At 47.7% G+C, this 17,506-nt stretch overlaps 1 protein-coding gene across 1 annotated transcript in view; it reads right to left on the reverse strand.

Moving 5' to 3' along the window:
* The window catches only part of rflna (refilin A), an 85,356-nt gene that overhangs the window by 11,743 nt on the left and 56,107 nt on the right, over window positions 1-17,506 (reverse strand). The window contains exon 3 of the mRNA XM_086011817.1: window positions 2,154-2,263. Within this exon, the coding sequence (XP_085867943.1) occupies window positions 2,154-2,263 (110 nt within the window). The remainder of the gene's footprint in view (window positions 1-2,153; window positions 2,264-17,506) is intronic.

Here is a 17,506-nt window from a genome sequence, read left to right on the forward strand (position 1 = left end):
GTCAGTGAGTGTGAAACATCAGTGAGCAGTGTGTCAGTGAGTGTGAAGCATCAGTGAGCAGTGTGTCAGTGAGTGTGAAACATCAGCGCGCAGTGTGTCAGTGAGTGTGAAACGTCAGCGAGCAGTGTGTCAGTGAGTGTGAAACGTCAGCGAGCAGTGTGTCAGTGAGTGTGAAACGTCAGCGAGCAGTGTGTCAGTGAGTGTGAAACGTCACCGAGCAGTGTGTCAGTGAGTGTGAAACGTCAGCGAGCAGTGTGTCAGTGAGTGAAACGTCAGCGAGCAGTGTGTCAGTGAGTGTGAAACATCAGCGAGCAGTGTGTCAGTGAGTGTGAAACGTCAGCGAACAGTGTGTCAGTGAGTGTGAAACATCAGTGCGCAGTGTGTCAGTATGAAACATCAGTGTGCAGTGTGTCAGTGAGTGTGAAACATCAGTGCGCAGTGTGTCAGTGAGTATGAAACATCAGTGTGCAGTGTGTCAGTGAGTGTGAAACATCAGCGAGCAGTGTGTCAGTGAGTGTGAAACATCAGCGAGCAGTGTGTCAGTGAGTGTGAAACATCAGCGAGCAGTGTGTCAGTGAGTGTGAAACATCAGCGAGCAGTGTGTCAGTGAGTGTGAAACATCAGCGAGCAGTGTGTCAGTGAGTGTGAAACATCAGCGAGCAGTGTGTCAGTGAGTGTGAAACATCAGCGAGCAGTGTGTCAGTGAGTGTGAAACATCAGTGCGCAGTGTGTCAGGGAGTGTGAAACATCAGCGAGCAGTGTGTCAGTGAGTGTGAAACATCAGCGAGCAGTGTGTCAGTGAGTGTGAAACATCAGCGAGCAGTGTGTCAGTGAGTGTGAAACATCAGCGAGCAGTGTGTCAGTGAGTGTGAAACATCCGCGAGCAGTGTGTCAGTGAGTGTGAAGCATCAGTGAGCAGTGTGTCAGTGAGTGTGAAACATCAGTGCGCAGTGTGTCAGTGAGTGTGAAACATCAGTGAGTGTGAAACATCAGTGAACAGTATGTCAGTGAGTGTGAAACATCAGTGAGCAGTGTGTCGGTGAGTGTGAAACATCAGTGCAGTTCCCAGATTCCACAGAGACAGCACCAAACATGGATTGGTGCAGTGGGAAGTGAGCCGATGTCACTGTGAGGTCAGAATACAGGTCAGGGGTCGGTCAAGGTCAGGGGTCAGGTCAGGGTCAGGGGTCGGGTAGGGGCACGGGTCGGGTCAGGGGCAGGTCAGGGGCAGGGGTCGGTCAGGGGCAGGGGTCAGGTCAGGGGCAGGGGTCGGTCAGGTCAGGGGCAGGGGTCGGTCAGGGATCAGGTCAGGGGCAAGGGTCGGTCAGTCTCGGGTTGGGTCAGGGGAAGGGGTCGGTCAAGGTCAGGGGTCGGGTCAGGGGCAGGTGTCGGTCGGGGTCAGGGGTCGGGTCAGGGGCAGGGGTCGGTCAGGGTCAGGGGTCGGTCAGGGGTTGAGCTACAGGTCTTGTGATTCATCTTTACTTTGCTGCCGGCCTTCGAGCAGCTAATCCCCAGTGAGAAATAAATCTTTTGTCTAAAACATGAATTCCTGACAGGACCACCTCACAAACCCACAGATTATGTTCCTAAGAAACGGAATTTTAATTATAAAAGAGCCTTTCAGTTCCAGGCAGCAAGATCCAATTACAAATTACAAATCATTCTGGCAGCACAATTTACACAAACAAGATGAACATTTAAATTACTGCTCGTTAACCCATTCCGCTTCGCCTTTCGATATTTCCACCAAAGTTCCAGCACAGAAGCAGGACATTCGGCCCAACAGGTCTGTCCTGGTATTCATGAGCCACCCAGTCTAATCCCACTCTCCCCCTCACTCCCCGTACTCTTTAATATCCCACCCAGTCTAATCCCACTCTCCCCCTCACTCCCCGTACCCTTTAATATCCCACCCAGTCTAATCCCACTCTCCCCTCACTCCCTGCAGACCATTGGCTTTAATATTAATTTATACCCACTCCCACCCTCGCCTGGAGAGTCCCTGGATGGGAGGCTAATTGTGTCCCTCTTGTGCTGATTCTCTGACCCGTGCTCCCTCCCTGCGGCCCCTCACTGCAAGATCAGGCACAGTGAGCTTTCTCTGGACAAGCACACCATGCATCAGCAAAGCTTTTACCTCCCTCAGTTCTTACCGTATTTCCTGTGCTGATTCAGAATTGACTTCAATGCTTTCACCAAAGAACACTGGGTGCATTCTGGGCTTTATATCCGACAGGGGCGAGCTCAGGACAATATACGGTATCTGCATCAGAATAATACCACAGCATATTAACAGGGAATACCTTTCTCAGAGCACGGCTGGACACGCCTCAGAGCAGGGCTGGACACTCCTCAGAGCAGGGCTGGACACTCCTCAGAGCAGGGCTGGACACTCCTCAGAGCAGGGCTGGACACTCCTCAGAGCAGGGCTGGACACTCCTCAGAGCAGGGCTGGACACTCCTCAGAGCAGGGCTGGACACTCCTCAGAGCAGGGCTGGACACTCCTCAGAGCAGGGCTGGACACTCCTCAGAGCAGGGCTGGACACTCCTCAGAGCACGGCTGGACACTCCTCAGAGCAGGGCTGGACACTCCTCAGAGCAGGGCTGGACACTCCTCAGAGCAGGGCTGGACACTCCTCAGAGCACGGCTGGACACTCCTCAGAGCAGGGCTGGACACTCCTCAGAGCAGGGCTGGACACTCCTCAGAGCACTCGGAGGAGATGCTGAACCGATGCCCCATCAGCCGTCTTGGGTGGATGTAAAAGATCCCACTGCCGCTATTCGAAGAAGAGATGGGGCGTTCTCTTCTGGTGTCCTGGCCAACATTTATCCCTCAACCAACATCACTAAAACTGATTATATGGTCATTAACTCATTGCTGTTTGTGGAACATAGGAACAGGAGGAGGCTATACAGACCCTAGACCCTGTTCCACATTTTAATGAGATCATGACTGATTTGTATCTTAACTCCATACACCTGCCTTGGCTCCATATCATTTTATATTATTTTGTACCCTTTTATATCCTAATAGGGGTAGTCTACAGACCACATAATAGTGTAAGGGAGGTGGAGGAAGAAATAAAGACAAATTAGGGAAATTAGTAAAAAACATAGAATAATAATCATGGGGGATTTCAACTACCCCAAAATTAATTGGCCAGAGGTAGGTAAAGGAGATAAGGGAGTGGAGTTCCTACAATGTCTACAGGACTCCTTTCTAACCAATTATGTAAGAAGCCCAACAAGGGAAGATTCGCTAATGGATCTAGTATTGTGGAATGAACCAGATCAGCTAAGAGAAGTAAATGTAGGTAACAAGAAGGCAGATTATCATCTGAATGGCAATAGATTGGGAGAAGGGGAAGTGCAACGAGACCTGGGCGTCCTTGTGCACCAGTCGCTGAAGGTAAGCATGCAGGTGCAGCAGGTGGTTAAGAAGGCAAATGGTATGTTGGCCTTCGTAACGAGAGGGTTTGAGTACAGGAGCAAGGATGTCTTGCTGCAGTTGTACAGGGCCTTGGTGAGACCACATCTTGAGTATTGTGTGCAGTTTTGGTCGCCTTATCTGAGGAAGGATGTTCTTGCCATGGAAGGAGTGCAGCGAAGATTCACCAGGCTGATACCTGGGATGGCAGGAATGACGTATGAGGAGAGATTGGGTTGATTGGACTTGTACTTGCTGGAGTTTAGAAGAATGAGAGGGGATCTCATTGAAACTTATAAAATTCTAACAGGACTAGATGCAGGAAGGATGTTCCCAATAGTCAGGGAGTCCAGAACCAGGGGTCACAGTCTAAGGATAAGGGGTAAGCCATTTAGGACAGAGATGAAGAGGAATTTCTTCACCCAGAGAGTGGTGAACTTGTGGAACTCTCTACTGTTGTGTATGTACCTTTAAGAGAAGAACTGATTCTATACTGCAGTACCGGCAGTGACCACCCCTGTATATAAAGCCATAGCAGGCTTCTGTACTTCAGTCTTAAGTTACCCTCTGTTCAGTAAATACCTGTTATTATTGTTCTCCTGCAGTCCGTGTATTATTGATACTCGGACACTACATTGGCGACGAACAGGTTCGAACTCACCTGCAGTACTGCATCACCTCACGGGGATCTTTCCCTGAGAAGAAGCTTCTTGGAGGTCGAAGTCAGAGCAACGGGCGTCGACCGCGGACAACCGCCCAAGGATCCATCGGAGTTCGGAGAGTTGCAGGAGAGGCTGTGGAGAGCTGGGCTTGGCTCCCCAGTCAAGGTGTTCCAGCAAATCGTGCTGGTAGCAGGTAGTGTGCTGACCCTTCCGGACTGCGGCGGGCTCGAGCTCGATCGAGCGGCTCGGCAAAGGGGCCGTGCAGCGTCGTCGGGAGGAAAAGAGAGAGAGAGAGGGTGGAGCGCACAGGGCGCGGTCGGTGCTCAAGAACCGGGCAGCGTAGCGAAAATAAAACAAGGGGAAGGAAAAGTGAGATGCGCCGAAGCCGCGGGTCGCTGCCATTACCCTGCAGAACGCTAGGAGCAGCGTGGCAGCAAGGGGAAGAAGGAAAAGCGCGGGAGGCGCCATTTTATTCCATTGGGGAAGAAGGAAAAGCGCGGGAGGTGCCATTTTAATCCATTGGTGAAGAAGAAAAAGCGCGGGAGGCGCCATTTTAAATCACCCAAGATGCCGAAAAGTGGCAGTATCACTGCTTTCGACAACGAGGTAGAAGACTGGACCACATATGTGGAATGAGGTGGCCGATGGAAAGAAGGCGTCGGTATTATTAAATTTGATGGGCGCGAGAACGTACGGCCTATTGCGGAATTTAATTACCCCAGCTAAACCAATGGAGAAAAGTTTTGAAGAGATTGTTAATATCTTACAAGAACACCTAAACCCTACACTGCTGCTGATAGCAGAAAGACTCAAGTTCCATAAAAGAAACCAGCACAAAGTTGAGAACAATGCTGACTATCTTACGGAACTACGCAAGTTATCGAAGCACTGCCAGTTCGGAGCAGGACTGGCAGACACCTTAAGGGATAAGTTTGCCTGCGGGCTCCAGAGTGAAGGAACCCAGAAACGACTACTTTCGGAAAAGGACCTGACGCTAGAACAGGCTTTCAGCGTGGCAGTATCCTACGAAGCAGCAGCACGGGGAGCTGCGGAAATACAACAGAAACCACAAGAATACAGCGCTAACGAAATGGCGTATGGAGCAGAAAAGTGCTATCGCTGCGGCAGAACAACCCATGATCAGAAGGACTGCTGGTTTAAGGACAAAGTATGCAGGCAATGTGGGAAAATGGGACACATAGCAAGAGTCTGCCGGTCGGGAAAGAAAACCAACACTACAAGAACTACTAAGGAAAAGTACAAGAAAGTAAAGAAATTGACAGACAGTAGTTCGGAAGATCAGGAGAGTGATAAGGACTCCGGGAGCAGGAGACTAAGATGTCTAAAGTTACACAACGTGATCGCAAAGGAGGATCACCGAACCATTTGGGTCACCCTCATGATAGCAGGGTCCCCAGTAAAGATGGAATTGGACACAGGATCAGCCCTAACTGTCATGAATCGACGAGACTATGAGCGGCTATTCTCACACATACCCTTGAAGGACACGTCCATTGTATTGAAGACATACACGGGGCAAAAAGTCTACCCCAGAGGAAAAATAAGGGTGCCAGTTGAATACAACGGCAAGGAAACACAGAAACTGTATCTATATATACTACAAGATGGAGGACCACCATTATTGGGACGTGAATGGATCCGAAAAATACAATTGGATTGGCATTCCATTCAGGCGCTAACTGTGACTGACAAAAAGGATGATGACGTCACACCTGGACGACTGTCAAAAATTCTAACTGACGCGAAAGAGGTGTTCCAACAAGGACTTGGGACTCTAAAAGGAGTAACGGCAACGATAAAAATCGAAGATAACGCAAACCCAAAATTTTTTAAGGCCAGACCAGTACCTTACGCGATCCGCCCAGCCGTTGAAGCAGAGCTGGAGAATCTGGAGCGTTCGGGTGTGTTGTCCAAGGTGGACTGGAGCGAGTGAGCCACACCCATCGTTCCTGTAATGAAGAAATCATTGAGCAGCACGCCTGGGGAGCCGAAGAAGGTTCGCATCTGTGGGGACTTCAAGGTAACTGTGAACCCAGTCCTGCACACAGTACAATATCCACTTCCACGGATAGAAGATATTTTCGCCTCACTATCTGGAGGGAAATGCTTTACAAAGATTGATCTGGCCCAAGCGTATCTACAAATGGAGGTGGAAGAAGCATCTAGGAAATACCTCACGATAAACACTCACAAAGGCCTTTACCAGTACAATCGACTGGTATTCGGGGTAGCATCAGCCCCGGCTATTTGGCAGAGAGTGATGGAACAAGTCCTGCAAGGGATCCCGGGGACCCAGTGTTATTTGGATGACATCCTGGTTACGGGCGAAAACGACAGTGAACACCTTGCCAACCTGGAGCAGGTGCTCACTAGATTACAGGAATATGGGCTACGAGCCAACCGCCCCAAATGCGAGTTCTTCAGGAGACAAATCTCGTATTGTGGCCACATGATTGATGAGGAAGGGTTGCATAAGTCGCCGGACAAGATTGAGGCTGTAGTCAAGGCTCCAGCACCGGAAAATGTGTCGCAACTGAGGTCGTTCCTCGGGTTGGTGAACGACTACCATAAGTTCTTGCCGAATTTATCCACAATTCTGCACCCACTGAACGCCCTGCTGCAAACTGGAGTAACATGGAAATGGAGTGATGAGTGTAAGCGTGCCTTTCAGAAATGTAAATGCCTAATCACTTCAAAAGAAGTATTGGCCCACTACAATCCAACACTACCGACTCGGTTAGCATGTGATGCGTCTCCCTACGGCATCGGAGCGGTGCTGTCACACAAATTCCTTGACGGTTCAGAGAGGCCAATAGCCTTTGCGTCGTGCTCGTTAACCTCAGCCGAGCGTAACTACGCCCAGATTGACAGGGAGGCCCTCAGCCTGGTGTGGGGGGTGAAGAAGTTCAATCACTATCTGCACAGGCAGAAATTCACCCTACTGACTGATCATCAGCCCCTGGTCTCCATTTTTAACCCAAAGAAGGGCATTCCGGTGATGACGGCGCAACGGCTGCAAAGATGGTCACTTTTTCTAGGGGCACATCAGTACGACATAGAGTACAAGGGTACGAAACAGCATGGAAATGCTGATGGGCTGTCGCGCCTACCGTTGCCTACGGTAGAGGAAGCACCTGCAGTGGACCCTGTGGAGATATTCCATGCGACCATAGTCGAATGTCTACCTGTTACAAACTCAAATATAGAGAAGGAAACCCGGAATGACCCGACACTCTCTCGGGTCTATGATTTGATGGTGAAGGGATGGCCAGCACATGGTGACTCACTGTTGCCAGCATTCGCGCCAAGGAGAGAACAGCTGTCAGTGTGCCGGGGGACCTTGATGTGTGGATCCCGAGTGGTAATTCCACCCAAGTTGAGAGATAGAGTGCTCAATGAGCTTCATGAGGGTCATCTGGGAGGGGTAAAAAATGAAGAGCCTAGCCAGGGCGTTTGTGTGGTGGCCGGGAATTGATAAAGAAATCGAGGATATGACCAAGAGATGCACAGGATGCCAGAAGGTCCAAAACGCTCCACCACAGGCCCTGCTACATCCATGGGAGTGGCCCTCATCTCCATGGCAATGGGTACACATTGATTTTGCTGGTCCATTTATGGACTCAATGTTCCTAATCGCTGTGGACGCCCATTCGAAATGGCCAGAGGTCATCAAAATGTCCTCCACCACTACGGAGAAAACTATTGCAGTCCTACGGACCATCTTCGCCAGGAATGGCTTGCCAGAACAGATTTGCTCCGACAATGGGCCACAGTTTGTGTCCGAGGATTTCCGGAGGTTTCTGAGGAATAATGGGGTGAAACATTACACATCTGCCCCATATCATCCAGCCACAAATGGATTGGCTGAGAGGTTTGTTCAGACCTTTAAAAAGGCAATAAAGGCGATGTATAACGACGACATACCACGACAACACAAGGTGGATAATTTCTTGTTTGCTTACCGGAATGCGACACATGCAGTCACCAACCAAGCTCCAGCCGTAATGTTCTTCAACCGAAGGCTAAGATGTCGCCTGGATTTGCTCAAACCAAACATAAGACGAGATGTTGAGGATAAGCAATTCCAGCACATAAATGAGAAGCCAACCAGGAGCTTCAAGATAGGGCAACCAGTCTTGGCCCGTGACTACCGAACAGAAAAATGGCAGCCAGGAACGATATGCACACAGCAGGGACCACTAATGTACACAGTGGACGTTGGAGAGAGCATCGTGAGACGCCATGTTGACCAGATTCTAGAGTCACAGGAACAAGCCAAACCCATACCACGAGCAGGTGCACCTGGTAATCAACCCGAAGTACAGATTGCGTCTACCTCAGAAGCAATGGTATTGGAAGCTGACGAACCAACCAATGACAATGAGCCAGAATCAACTCCACCGCAAGAACAGGATACTCGAGAAAGGCGCTATCCAGTCAGGATCAGGAAGCCTCCTCAAAGACTGAACTTATAAATGATTATTTCAGTTGATGTATATAGTACAGAGAAAATTGTAATTGTAATTAGTTATTATTTAGTTGTTAAATGAATGTTATGTACTGTTTATCTAAAAGGGGAGGAATTGTTGTGTATGTACCTTTAAGAGAAGAACTGATTCTATACTGCAGTACCGGCAGTGACCACCCCTGTATATAAAGCCATAGCAGGCTTCTGTACTTCAGTCTTAAGTTACCCTCTGTTCAGTAAATACCTGTTATTATTGTTCTCCTGCAGTCCGTGTATTATTGATACTCGGACACTACATCTACCACAGAAGGCAGTAGAGGCCAATTCATTAAATATATTCAAGAAGGAGTTGGATATATTTCTTAAGGCTAAAGGGATCAAGGGATATGGGGAGAAAGCAGGTACCGGGTACTGAATTTGGACGATCAGCCATGATCTCATTGAATGGCGGAGCAGGCTCGAGGGGCCGAATGGCCTACTCCTGCTCCTATCTTCTATGTTTCTAACATCTGGGCAATAGTGACCATCATATAATATACTTTAAGATAATAATTGCGAAGGACATAGGTATGACAAGGACCAGGGTGATAGATTGGAGAAAAGCTGATTTTGAGGGGCTGAGAATAGAACTTGGGAAAATAAAATGGACAACAGTGTTGTCAAACAATGATGTAGAGCAGCAATGGGAAACATTTAAAACGGTGTTCAACAGAGTCCAGGAAAAATATATTCTGCTAATAAACAAGAACAAGCTAAACACTAATGAGACACTGTGGATGAAGAAAGACATAAGGAAAAAATTGAGGGTAAGGAAAGAGGCAGGGAGAGCATGATAAGGGAGAATATGAAGGGATTAGGAGAGAAGTAAAAAAACAATTAGGGAGGCAAAGAGGAACTATGAAATTAAATTATCAAAGAACATAAAACAAAATAGTAAAATATTTTACAGGCACATCAATAAAAAAAAGGAAGGTCGAGATGAGACTAGGGCCACTACGGGACGGTCAAGATAAGATCACAGGCCGCAATAGTAAGATGGCAGAAATATTAAATCATTATTTGCTTCAGTATTTACCAGGGAGACAGAACAGGTGGACATGACATTGGAAGATGCGATTAGAAATGATATAACCACATTTAAAATAAAAAAGGAGAAATATTAAATAAACTGATCAAACTCAAAGAGGATAAAACCCCTGGTCCAGATGGATTGCATCCACGCATTTTAAAAGAATCTAGGGAAGAGATAGCAGAGGCTCTATTACACATATTTATTAATTCATTAGAAAAAGGTGTAGTGCCAGAGGACTGGTGGATAGCTAACGTAATACCGATATTTAAGCAGGGGGATAGAACATGTCCAGCGAACTATAGACCAGTCAGCTTAACATCGGTAGTAGGAAAAATAATGGAATCCCTACTAAAGGAGAAAATAGAAAAACATCTAGAAACCAAAAATAAAATAATGAATAGTCAACTTGGATTTCAAAAGGGAAAGTCTTGCTTGACCAACCTCATTGAATTCTTTGACGAGGTAACAGAGAGAGTAGACATGGGTAATGTAGTAGATGTAATATATCTAGATTTCCAAAAGGCCTTTGATAAGGTGCCACATAATAGACTAATGAATAAGGTCAGAGAATGCAGAGTCAGGGAACAAGTAGCAGAATGGATAGCTAGCTGGCTTCAAGACAGAAAGCAGAGAGTATGATTAATGGGTAGCTATTCAGAGTGGCAGAAGGTGGAAAGTAGGGTTCCACAAGGATCAGTGCTGGGACCACTGTTATTCACAATTTATATTAATGATTTAAACTTTGGAATCAAAAGCACAATTTCTAAATTTGCAGATGACACCAAATTGGTGGGGGGGGGGGGGGAGTCAATACTGAGGAGGACTGCAACAAATTACAGGAAGACAATGGCCCAGAAATTTGGGTCGGGGCTTCCCGCGGGTGCAAGCCCCCGACCTGCACTTACCTAGCGCGCCGGCCGTTGAGCTGTGGGCCCGCGTGGAATTGCGATCCGGGGCCTGGTCCAGCTGCCGGCGCACAGTGCTTGCGTATCCCAGGGGCGCAGTTAGTTCGATGCGTCCCCTGGGATCACGTGGGCCATGGGCAGCCAATCGGAGCAGGGAATGCTCCATTCATAAGTCTGACAGGAAGTGCTGTCAAACTTAGAAATACAGTTTTGGTGTCCATACTTAAGAAAGGACATACTTGCTCTCGAGTCAGTACAAAGAAGGTTCACTCGGTTAATCCCGGGGATGAGGGGATGGACATATGAGGAGAGGTTGAGTAGATTGGGACTCTACTCATTGGAGTTCAGAAGAATGAGAGGCGATCTTATTGAAACATAGAAGATTGTGAAGGGGTTGGATCGGGTGGATGCGGGGAGGATGTTCCCGATGATGGGTGAAACTAGAACTAGGGGGCATAGTCTTAGAATAAGGGGCTGCTCTTTCAAAACTGAGATGAGGAGGAACTACTTCACTCAGAGGGTGGTAGGTCCATGGAATATGCTGCCCCAAAAAGCTGTAGAAGCTACATCATTACATAAATTTAAAACAGAAATAGACAGTTTCCTAGAAGTAAAGGGAATTAAGGGTTACAGGGAGCGGGCAGGAATTTGGACATGAGTCTAGGTTCGGATCGGTCATGGCCCTGTGGGTAGCGGAGCGGGCCCAGGGGCCATGTAGCCTGATCCTGCTCCTATTTTGTGTGTCTAATTCTGTTAGATTCAGGAGATGGTTCTGTGATAGTGGATTGGCGGTTAGGATCAGATCAGCCATGATCTTATTGAATGGCGGAGCAGGCTCGAGGGGCCGATTGGCCTACTCCTGCTCCTATTTCTTATGTTCTACGGCCCCTTTCTTACAAAACATCACTAAATCTACAAATAAATTTTTTTTTAAATCACATTTTTAAAATAAACTATAAATTAAATGAAATAACTATTTTAAACAATAATTAAAATTTTGAAAAAAATAATTTTATTTTCTAACGGGGCTAAAAATAAACTTACCTTGCTTTAAAGTATTTAAAAATAACAAACCTGTGGAAAAAATGTTTTAATTTTAATTAATTCACCACTTACCTTTCAAAAAGCAGGCCTTACGCCTGCTTTTTAAATTTCTAAATTCTGCAGGCTTATCTTCCCGGGAAAACCTGTAAAAAAAAAAACGAAGTTCGATGCGCACGCACAGCCTCCCCCTCGCATGCGTTCGACCTCTGAACCCCTTCGTTCAGGGGAACGGAAGTGCCGGTTTCCCACGCATGCGCAGTGCATGCAGGAAACCAGCACTTCCATCGGGCCTACGGGTGAGTAGCCCGTGCGTACTCACCCGTGGAGACCCAAATTTCTGGGCCATTAATAAACTTGCAGAATGGGCATATAATTGGCAAATGAAGTTCAACAAAGATAAATGTGAGGTATTACATTTTAGCAAGAAAAATAAGGAGATCACTTGGAAAATACAAATCTAAATGGAGTAGAAGATCAAAGGGATCAGGGAGTACCAATACACAAATCACTGAAAGTAGCGACTCAGGTTAGCAAGGCCATAAAAAAAAAACAAGCACGAGGGATTACTTCGAGAGGGATAGAATTGAAAAGTAGAGAAGTTATGTTAAACTTGTATTGAATCTTGGTTAGACCACACTTGCATACAGTTCTAGTCGCCATATTATTAAAAGGATATAGAGGAACTAGAGAGGGTGCAGAGAAGATTTACAAGGAGAGGAAACATCGAGAAAGACTGAGAGGAAACATCGAGAGAGAGAGGGTAAACATCGAGAAAGACTGAGAGGAAACATCGAGAGAAAGAGGGGAAACATCGAGAGAGAGAGAGGGGAAACATCGAGCGAGACCAAGATGGAAACATCGAGAAAGACTGAGAGGAAACATTGAGAGAGAGAGGGGAAACATCGAGAGAGAGAGAGAGGGGAAACATCGAGAGAGACCACGATGGAAACATTGAGAAAGACTGAGAGGAAACATTGAGAGAGAGAGGGGAAACATCGCGAGAGAGAGAGGGGAAACATCGAGAGAGACCAAGATGGAAACATCGAAAGAGACTGAGGGAGCACTTTATTTATTTAATTTTATTAATTAATTACTAGCTGGAGTGCCCGGCGGTGCCGAGGGTTTTTTGAGGGCATGTTGTTGTTGGAAGAGAGAAAGAGAGAGTTGGAAGAGAGAGAGAGAGAGAGACTGGGGGGAGTAGAGAGAGAGAGAGACTGGGGGGGGGGAGAGAGAGAGAGACTGGGGGGGGGGAGAGAGAGAGAGACTGGGGGGGAGAGAGAGAGAGACTGGGGGGGGGAGAGAGAGAGAGACGGGGGGAGAGAGAGAGAGAGACTGGGGGGGGAGAGAGAGAGAGACGGGGGGAGAGAGAGAGAGAGAGACTGGGGGGGAGAGAGAGAGAGAGAGAGAGACTGGGGGAGAGAGAGAGAGAGACTGGGGGGAAGAGAGAGAGACAGAGAGAGAGGGAGAGGGAGAGAGAGACAGAGAGAGAGAGAGAGAGAGGGAGGGAGAGAGAGGCAGAGACAGGGAAGGAGAGAGAGACAGAGAGGGAAGGAGAGAAAGGGGAAAGGGGAGGGGGGAAAAGGGTGGGGGGGAGGGGGAAGGGGGGAGAAGGGGGGATTGGGGGAGAAGGGGGTGTGTGGGAGGGGCTGAAAGGGGGGGTGGGAAGGGGGTTTGGGGGGGGAAGGAGGGGGGAAAGGGAGGGGGGGAGCCAGCAGACCCTCTCCCCTCTGCCAGTGTTGAGAGTTGCACTGCCGGCGGTTGGAGAAGGCTAGGCCCCGGGGCCTCGGGCACCTGCACTGACATGGTCCAGCTGAGCCCAGCAGCCCGAGCTCCGCAGCCGCCGTTCAGCCGCAGGCCACAAAGCACCCGAGCCCAGCGCCGGCGATGGCTCCGTGGAGCTCCGTACCGCCCCGCCAGCCTTTACAAAGATGGCGGCGGCTACGCTCGGCTCAGGCCTGCCCCGCCAGCCTTTACAAAGATGGCGCCGATCGCGGGCCGCTTGTTGAGCGGGACGGGAGGTGCCTAGCTCGGGCGTGGCTGGGGAGGAGAGGCCGAGGCTTCGAGGCCTGCAGGCGGGGTAACCCTGGAAGGTTGCGGCGCCCGGCGGAGGTAGCGAGTCAAGAGGGGAAAAAAAGGGTGAAAGGTAGGAAAATTAATGAGGTTAGAGAAAATATTTACAAATTAATTAACTTTTTTAAAAAACAATTTAATTGTGTTTTAAAATCTAGATTTGAAAATAAACATGCAGAAAGTGGGAAAAAGAAATGAATAGTTAGGAATCAAGATGGCGGCCACTCACCTCAGCTCAGAAGGATTAGGCCCACCCACACACGCAATGAAACGCCCCCCGTGACGCACCGATTGGTCAACCATCAGGTTAATCCCCTGTACGATTGGTCAACCATCACGTCACTCAACGCTAATGAGCGGAATGTTGCCGTTTTTTGAACCTTTTTTGTATACTGTCGGAACAATTTTTGTCTGACCAAAAAGTAAATACGCCTATAGAGTCCCCTAATGATAAGCTTTCTTTTGATATAACATATGTGTAGGTATGCTCTATAACTTTTGATTGTATAGCCGGACAGACAGACGGAAAGACAGACCGTTTTGATATAAGTTGTGAGTTCCTCACGATGCTCTCCCAGGGCGGCCACCCTGTAGCCAGAGATTATTCTAGAAGCCTGGGTAGAAATATCAATGTAATTACTATAGAAATTACTTTTTTTACATTATTGCTTGTTCATTTTATGTGCTGTCTTTTTTTATGTCTTTTATTTATTTTATGTCTGCTTTATTTATATTTAAAGTATGTATGCGTGTATATGTCGGTGTGTGTTTTTTTGTGATGGCGCCGATGAAGCTGGCTGCCGTCCTTGCGAGCTCCGTGCATACCAGGCAGCTCAGTGTTCTTGCTGCTTGGTGCTCTCGGCTCCTCAAGAAAAAAGCATTTCACTGACTGGATTACACTTCTTGTATTTAGTTATGTGATAAATAAAATAAAATTGAAATGAGGATGATACCAGAAATGCAAGGGTATACATATCAGGAAAGGATGAACAGGCTGGGTCTCTTGAAAAGCGAAGGCTGAGGGGTGACCTAATAGAGGTCTTTAAAATTATGAAAGGTTTTGATAGAGTGGATACAGAGAGAATGTTTCCACTTGTGGGGAAGAGCAAAACTAGGGGCCATCAATATAAGATAGTCACCAAGAAATCCAATAGGGAATTCAGGAGAAACTTCTTTACCCAGAGAGTGGTGAGAATGTGGAACTCGCTACCACAGGGAGTGGTTGAAGCGAATAGTATCGATGTATTTAAAGGGAGGCTGGACAAGCATCTGAGGGAGAAGGAATAGAGGGTTATGCTGATAGAGTTAGATGAGGAAAGACGGGAGGAGGCTCGAGTGGAGCATAAACTGATTGGGCCAAATGGCTTGTTTCTGTGCTGTATATTCTATGTAATCCTATGTAATACCCTTGTCTAGCAAAAATCTATCAATCTCAGATTTACTGTGCGCCTATTGACTACGCTGCAAAAAAGTATTTAATTGGCTGTAAAGCACTTTGGGACATCCCGCGGTTGTGACAAGGGCTGTATAAATGCAAGTCGATCTTTCTTTCTTTCTAATCCCATTGGCTCCATCGAGTCACGAGACAGCTGGCACAGTCCCGGGAGTGTGAGCTGTGCAATTTATAATTATCCCCTCCGCCCACACGCCATTCATCCCAACACAGTGAACCATGGCGTGTGGATGAGTGCTGCTCCTGTGTTTTGCTATTGAAGAGATTGTTTTGTGCTGCACATAGTTTGATCACACCACATGATCGACCCAGAATATCTCTGACCAAATCATGTGGTGATGGCCCAGTGGTGTCGCGTCAGAATTACTCTGTCATATCTATCCTGGGAGCAGGTGTGTGATCTGTGCTCAGTATTAAAGTGCTCTTCAATAGCAATCTTGTCTGGCTGTAATAGATATGCGCGTTGTAGTGCTCGAGTGCATTACGTGTGTGTACATGATTATACGTTATGCCAATATGTACCGTACTCAATTTTGTAGGGTAGAGTGTTTGACACACAGGATGGGGAGAGTGTGAGAGAGGATGGGGAGAGTGTGAGAGAGGATGGGAAATTGACGGGATTAAAGGCAGATAAATCCCCAGGGCCTGATAATCTACATCCTAGGGTAATTAAGGACGTGGCCCTCAAAATAGTAGATGCATTGCTGGTCATCTTCAAAATTCTATAGACTCTGGAACAGTACCCATGGATTGGAGGGTAGCTAATGTTACCCCACTATTCAAAAAAGGTGGTAGAGAGAAAACGGGGAATTATAGACCGTGTAAGCCTGACATCGGTAGTGGGGAAAATGCTAGAATCCATTATAAAAGATGTAATAGCAGAGCACTTGGAAAACAGTGACAGGATCGGACAAAGTCGACATGGATTTTCAAAAGGTAAATCGTGCTTGACTAATCTACTGGAATTTTCTGAGGATGTAACTGGTAGAATAGATAAGGGAAAACCAGTGGATGTGGTGTATTTGGACTTTCAGAAGGCTTTTGATAAGGTCCCGCATAAGAGATTAGCATGTAAGTTAAGGCACATGGGATTGGGGGCAAGGTATTGACTTGGATAGAGAACTGGTTGGCAGACAGGAAGCAAAGAGTTGGCATAAACGGCTCTTTTTCCAAGTGGCAGGCAGTGACTAGTGGAGTACCGCAGGGATCGGTCCTAGGACCCCAGCTATTCACAATATATATAAATGATCTAGACGAGGGAACTAGATGTAATATCTCAAAGTTTGCAGACGACACAAAGCTGGGTGGGCGTGTGTGCTGTGAGGAGGATGCCGAGAAACTCCAGTATGATTTGGACAGGTTGGGTGATTGGGCAGAAGCATGGCAGATGCAGTATAATATGGATAAATGCGAGGAAGGCAGATTATTATCTGAACGGCAATAGATTGGGAGAAGGGAAAGTGCAACGAGACCTGGGTGTCCTTGTGCACCAGTCGCTGAAGGTAAGCATGCAGGTGCAGCAGGCGGTTAAGAAGGCAAATGGTATGTTGGCCTTCGTAGCGAGAGGATTCGAGTACAAGAACAAGGATGTCTTGTTGCAGTTGCACAGGGCCTTGGTGAGACCACACCTTGAGTATTGTGTGCAGTTTTGGTCGCCTTATCTGAGGAAGGATGTTCTTGCCATGGAGGGAGTGCAGCGAAGATTCACCAGACTGATACCTGGGATGGCAGGAATGACGTATGAGGAGAGATTGGGTCGATTGGGCTTCTACTCGCTGGAGTTTAGAAGAATGAGAGGGGATCTCATTGAAACGAATAAAATTCTAACAGGACTGGACAGACTGGATGCAGGAAGGATGTTCCCGATGGCCGGGAAGTCCAGAATCAGGGGTCACAGTCTAAGGATAAGGGGTAAGCCATTTAGGACAGAGATGAGGAGGAATTTCTTCACCCAGAGAGTGGTGAACCTGTGGAATTCTCTACCACAGAAGGCAGTGGAGGCCAATTCATTAAATATATTCAAGAAGGAGTTGGATATATTTCTTAAGGCGAAAGGGGCCAAGGGATATGGGAAGAAGGCAGGGACAGGGTACTGAATTTGGAGGATCAGCCATGATCTCACTGAATGGCGGAGCAGGCTCGAGGGGCCGAATGGCCTACTCCTGCTTCTATGTTTCTATGAGTGTGAGAGAGGACGGGGGGAGTGTGAGAGAGGACGGGGAGAGTGTGAGAGAGGACGGGGAGAGTGTGAGAGAGGACGGGGAGAGTGTGAGAGAGGACGGGGAGAGTGTGAAAGAGGACGGGGAGAGTGTGAGAGAGGACGGGGAGAGTGTGAGAGAGGACGGGGAGAGTGTGAGAGAGGACGGGGAGAGTGTGAGAGAG

The sequence above is a fragment of the Somniosus microcephalus genome, chromosome 19, assembly GCF_052327205.1.
Source record: "Somniosus microcephalus isolate GS21.2 chromosome 19, FLI_Smic_1.0, whole genome shotgun sequence".
Taxonomy (NCBI): domain Eukaryota; kingdom Metazoa; phylum Chordata; class Chondrichthyes; order Squaliformes; family Somniosidae; genus Somniosus; species Somniosus microcephalus.